The sequence below is a fragment of the Asterias amurensis genome, chromosome 10, assembly GCF_032118995.1.
Source record: "Asterias amurensis chromosome 10, ASM3211899v1".
Lineage (NCBI taxonomy): Eukaryota > Metazoa > Echinodermata > Asteroidea > Forcipulatida > Asteriidae > Asterias > Asterias amurensis.
Window position 1 is genome coordinate 6,759,391 of NC_092657.1, and position 6,036 is coordinate 6,765,426.

The 6,036-nt window shown below is 39.7% G+C and overlaps 1 protein-coding gene across 1 annotated transcript in view; it reads left to right on the forward strand.

The window, feature by feature from the left end:
• The window catches only part of LOC139943457 (carbohydrate sulfotransferase 15-like), a 23,339-nt gene extending 17,303 nt beyond the window's left edge, over positions 1–6,036 (forward strand). The window contains exons 6-7 of the mRNA XM_071940268.1: positions 1,115–1,259; positions 4,448–6,036. Coding sequence (XP_071796369.1) covers positions 1,115–1,259; positions 4,448–4,638 — 336 coding nt within the window. The 3' untranslated portion in view covers positions 4,639–6,036. The remainder of the gene's footprint in view (positions 1–1,114; positions 1,260–4,447) is intronic.

Sequence of the window (6,036 nt, forward strand, 5' to 3'; positions counted from 1 at the left end):
AGATTTAAAAATAACTTACAGGGTTTACAGAAGGTAATGGTGAAAGACTTCTCTTGAACTATTATTTCATGAAATGCTTTACTTTCTGAGAAAACATTAAAACAATATCAATTCTCGATATCGAGAAATACGGATTTTTTGTAAACACATGTCATGACATGGCAAAACGTGCGGAAACAAGGGCGGGTTTTCCAATTATTTTCTCCCGACTCCGATGACTGATTGAACCTAAATTTTCACTGGTTTGTGATTTTTACATAGAAGTTGTGATACACGAAGTGTGGGCCTTGGACACTACTGTTTAACGAAAGTGTCCAATGGCTTTAAATTGATATTTCTGTTTCCGAAAAATGTCACCATAACCCCAAGGGTCTTGGTTGGGTTTTCGTCAACGTTCATTAACAGGTAGTACCAAACGGATATCTTGCCGCCGCATGCACGAACAAACACTCACCCTTAGAATTTTGATCTTTTCTCAGATTTAATCGCTTTACACTGATTTTAAATAGACGGGGCATTTCAGACAAAATAAATTCAGATAATGCTTCCAACGTTTCAATATTTAAATCAAAATCAAGCTTTTTTATATGAAATTACATAATGATGGTCGTATCAAAGTATCATCCTACTAACTAAATTTCAAATAAGAAAAAAAAAATAACACAAAATGACGTTTATAATCGAAAAATGCCTCGTAAGGAACACGTTGCCTTGGATCGGTCGAGTTGGTCTTTGAAAAGCGCTTGCAACCGGGTGTTATACAATTTTGAAGATGTTTCAAAAGTAGAATCCTAGAATAACCCACACACATTTGCCTCGAAAGTGAGTGGTTTTCCTTTTACTTTGCGAACTAACACAATAGGTCATTTATGGGAATCAAAAATTTGACTCCCATAAATGGCCGACCGTGTTTGTCGACGAGGTAAAAGGAAAACGACGCATTTTCGAGTGATACTTGTGTGGATATCTTTCTAATCATATGCATTTTATAACAAACGGTTACAAACGCTTTTCAAAGACCAACTCGGACGATCCAAGCCAACGTGTTCCTTTAAACATAGGTTTATGTTTTTCACTTACCACTTTGGTGTTATTACTTTAAATTCATTTGAAGAGAGGCCCCATTGGACTGTTCTCAGTATATCTCCGTGACTGGCTGAAGTTTCTACCACGTGACCACATTAAGTACTTCCGAATGGAGGACATGAAGAAAAACTGCCCACTGGTGCTTTCTCAATTGTTTGAGTTTCTCCAATTGCGTAAGTCACAAATGTTTAATTAAAAAACATATGAAGTACCAGCGATATGGAATGTTATTTTAAAACATCAACTATTTCTTTCAATGGGACACTTAGCGCCTCTAGGTGGCAGCAGATAGGGGCGGGTTGGGAACTGAATGCCACATAATCTATACTATTAAAAGCGTAACCCGCGCCATCTTGGATTGAAAATTAGAAGGTCCAGTGGCATGGCATCCTTGTGGAAATCAACACGGTTAAGTGTGTGGAATTCAATACGTTTGTGTGGTTTCAGACGTCGGGTTGCAAGTCTACAAAACCCTGACCCAAACTCCCACTTACAAGTCATCTGATTGGAGAAAGTTTGGGCAGCGACCGTGTGTCAACCACTGGTCGATGTTGTTACCAGACTTCCTAGAAATCTTTCTGACAGGCGACTCATTGGACAGTGTTTCGCAGATGGTTCTCCGGATTGGTTCACTCATTGCCCCTTGCCCGCCCACCCGCCATTCGATCCGCCCTTTTTGGTCGGGTTACTTTCATGTTGTACTAAAGCATGGTTCTCCGGATTGGTTCATTCATTGCTGCGCAGGGTCGAAAGGGTCGAAGAGGCTGGGTGCCAGGACAAAACCGAAACAAATCTCACGAATTTGCATTGAATGAATGAAGTAACTCGTAGATTGATGTTTCGCAGGCGACCATGTGTCAACCACTGGTCGATGTTGTTATCAGACTTCCTAGAAATCCTTCTGACAGGTGACTCATTATTGTTGAAAAGATTAAATGGAGAATGCTTATAAAAAAGCATTCACTTCCAAACGGCAGGAGAATTATCATGATAGACAAGGATGGGATCAAACGGAAGCTTTATAATTTGGAAACATTGGGTAGGGCCGGCTATAGGTTGGAAGGTGTCTAAGGGAACTTTACAATTAATAACATTTTGGGGTGGGGGGGGGGGCCTTACACAAAGAGCCTAACCGCTCCTGTGACATTCTGGTCAGTGTATTGTGACTGGTGTGTTGTCTGGTTTTGAGACAGGCCACCTGTTGCTTGGTGAAGGAGGTCGCCGTGGGACCACTTTATGTTGAAAGTGGGTGGCGACCTCTGACTTACAAAAATCTCCATACAGAAATTGCACTATTGATGCAAAACGTATCTTGCTGTTTTTAAACTATGGACACTATCTTTTGCCAGCAAACTCGAGTACATGAATACCGTTTAGAATACGGTCTGTTCATGGAGGTATAGTTTCAAAGTTTACCCCATCACGGAAGTTTGTGAAACTTATACACGTACGTCAAAGGCTGTTTTGAAGCTGTAAAAAAGAACTTTGCATTTGGTCAAAGTTGTTAAGCAAAACGACATTAAGTTTCCTTTTGAATAAGTCCATTCACAAAATTGGTTAGAGCAGTGTGTCGCTCAGGTCTCAGAATGTACATTTTGCCAAATCCATTTTGTAGCCTAATTTAGCGATCGGCCCGTCGGGTTGGTTACTGGAGATACTATTAACAAAAGAGACCTCATGCGGCTGAATGGGGTACATTTTTAGGAGTTTGTCTATTGACCCAAACTGGACGTAACAAACCCTAAAAATAACTTGACATGCTTTCTGAAAGTGAAATAAGTTAGAGAAAATTAAGGAGTGAGGATGAGTTTGTCGTTTTTATTTAGTTTGTACGATATAGGGTTCTAGAGATATGGGATGTATGGAGGGTTGTTCCTAGAGCAGCGTGAACATGAACGCGGTCAGAAATTGAGTCGTTTGTCGTTAAAATTTCGCGAGATGCAATAACCCCAAAGTGACAATAAACAAAACACTTTTTTGACGTTCACGTTTAGTGCTCCCGTAACGTGCAGCATATTGACCAGAAAGTTTACAAGACCAATTCAAATGAGAATAAACTAAAAAGAGGTCTACGCTCTTACCGCCCCCCCCCGAAAAAAACCCAAAACAGTAGATACAATTTAGATTTGTGGCACACAGCATGTTCCGAAAACTCGCTTTACTTATAGTGCTGTAGCAACGCTATGTATCGTGGGACGTGAAAATGTCATTTTTTGACGATGTTTTTTAAAAGGAAATGCAAGCATTATGAATGTATATTGAGTGTGTGGGAAAGTTTTGGTAGTGTAGTACAAAAGAAACTTTAGTTATTGCTGGCTAACGGTCAGTTTCACCTATCAACGCTGATTTGAAAAACGTGTAGCGTTCAGGAGGCCCAAAATATTAGACCCCTACGAGGCTCACGGGGGAGCCTTATAGTTTCTAGAAGTATGCATAAGGTACGTCGTCTAACCCAAAACGAGGTGGGCGCAGCCACTGCAAGTAATGGCGGACGTGCGAAATAGCTTCATTTAGAATTATGACGCCATGCATAAATATTGAGAGAGGCGTATAACACCCTCTGACCCACATTACATTTCGAAATATTTGTGACAAGGAATTTCATCATCTAGCGGGGTGCCGCGCGAAGCGCGGCATCCCGCTAGTTATTATAAACTGCTTAAAGTACACCACAGAATGCAATGACACCGCCGGATACAACAAATAGATGTACGGAATGGTTCAGTTTTACCACGGTGTTACTTGTATGGGCTATGTGTGCTGACCCTTCTTACGATACGTTGTAACCATTAAAAACACATACAACAATCAAGCAAGTAAACTCGCGTCTGTGTGTGGTTTCCCGTTCCAGTCGCTTGGAACCGCGTCTCTATGAAGCTGTACAAGCCAAGAAGGCATTGACAAAAAGGCTATGACTGTGACGTCACAAACAACACATACCTCCAACCCACGGGTACTACTTGACGTGAACACGCCATGGCAACGCCCAAGTGATTTAAGCATCATTATAGTATGGATAGATAGATGCAAATCCCTCCCCCCCCCCGCCCGCCCTTTTTTTTTGTAGGCTTCTTTTTAATACCAGTACAGGGTCGACAGGCGCACATTACTAAAAACATTCAAAGGCGAGTTTATCAATCAAACAATTTAAACGGAAACATTAGGTGTTTCGTTGTAATACCAGCCATTCAATTGGTACCTTTTTTAAGGGATTGGGACATTTAAGCGGGGAAATCGGTATAGTTTAGCTAAAATGCTGGTAAACTGATTCCCCACTAAGCACGAAATACGATTTATAGTTTGCAATCACTTCCACAACGTGTCTATTTATAATCCTTGTTTGTTGTTGATCTCCGCGCAGGGAAACTGGGCAGTCCTGCCCTTAAACGGGCATGCCAGCTCCCTGTGGGCAATAAGCACAAGAAACCATACAAACCGATGCTACCGGAAACACAACAGTTATTAAGAGAGTTCTACCGACCCTATAATGAAGAACTTGCACAGATGCTGAACGATCAGAAATATTTGTGGGAGGATACACAGAAAACATAACTTTGTCGATTGACTAAATAATAGTCATTCATCACATGGTTTGATTCCTATAGTCTTGGAATGTCATCCAATCGAAAGTTCAGTACTTGACTAAAAGAAACATTATTAAGTCGTTGAAAATGATTTAAATCCTAAAAACGTAAAGCCAGGTTCATACTTCCTGCGAAGTATGAAAGTATGTTAGTTAGTCGTTCAATTAGTAAAACTTATTTCAATAGGTAAATCTAAAATGCAATGACTAATTGCATCGGCAAATCAACAGTTTATCAACTAGTAATAAAACATAATCTGTAGTAGAAAAATGAAATTAGCCCTGGCGAAAAAAATAGTTTGTTTTTAGTTGGTCCAAAATGTGTTCAAGTAGTTTTTGTGGTATGAAAACAAGTAATTTCGGGAATATAATGACAAAATTTGGAAAATAATGAATATCGAAAATAATTCACAAGTTCATTTTGGACTAGAGCTATTAATTTTTGACTTTTTGTAACAATAATTTATTTTTTATTAAAGTTGTTTACCAAATTTAAAATTTAAAATGTTGCTGTTGTGGTTAGGGTTAGGGTTAGGGTTAGGGTTAACGTATTTCTTGGTTAAAGTAGTTGCGATATATCAAAGGTTAGCGGCCGTTGGTTGTAGGTGACAGTGGCTCAGCGAATCGAATGGAAGCAAGGCCTGGGTCGCGGAGCTGGTGCTCTGCTATGGATCTACTTGATAAAGAGCACTGGTAAACTGTTGATTGTAACACATTTCTAGAACTGACATCTTATAAAGTTAACAGGTGTTGTGGTTTTAGAGAAATAGGCTATTTTCACCGCGAATTTTAAGTCTAAGAATATGAAAGCAAACAAGTCTATGCAAAAAGAGTTAATTTTTATTTCTGTCATTATTTTCTTGCATTTTCGATGGCCAATTTAAGTCACCGGGAAATATACATTTTGTTCTTCAAACAGTAGAGTACATGCTTCTGAACAATAAAATAATTGTGTGAGTAAATGTTTTTTTTCACGATTTATCTGTCTAAAAAAAAGAAGTTGTTACTCCGCCTACCCCTTTTTGTGACGTCAATCGAGGAAGACTTTGCCTCAATCGAACATCGAACACACGTACGTGTAGGTACATTCAAGTCCTAGTCGTGAGTTTTACGTTTCGAAAAAGTTTTTTTCTTGCATTTTTCTGTCAAATATCGACCAGGTATACTGCTGCTGATGCAGCAAGACAACTAAAGATGGGGTCAGTTTGCAAAGTGGTCCAGTCCGACGTCTTTTCCAGCGCTGTGCAGCAAACATCCGGAATACACTACACATTTTGACATGAAGAGAAAAGTTCTTTTCTAAAACATGACGCCATCCCAACATTTTTCCCAGCTAGTGGGGAAGTCGAAAAAGGTACCTGAAAGAC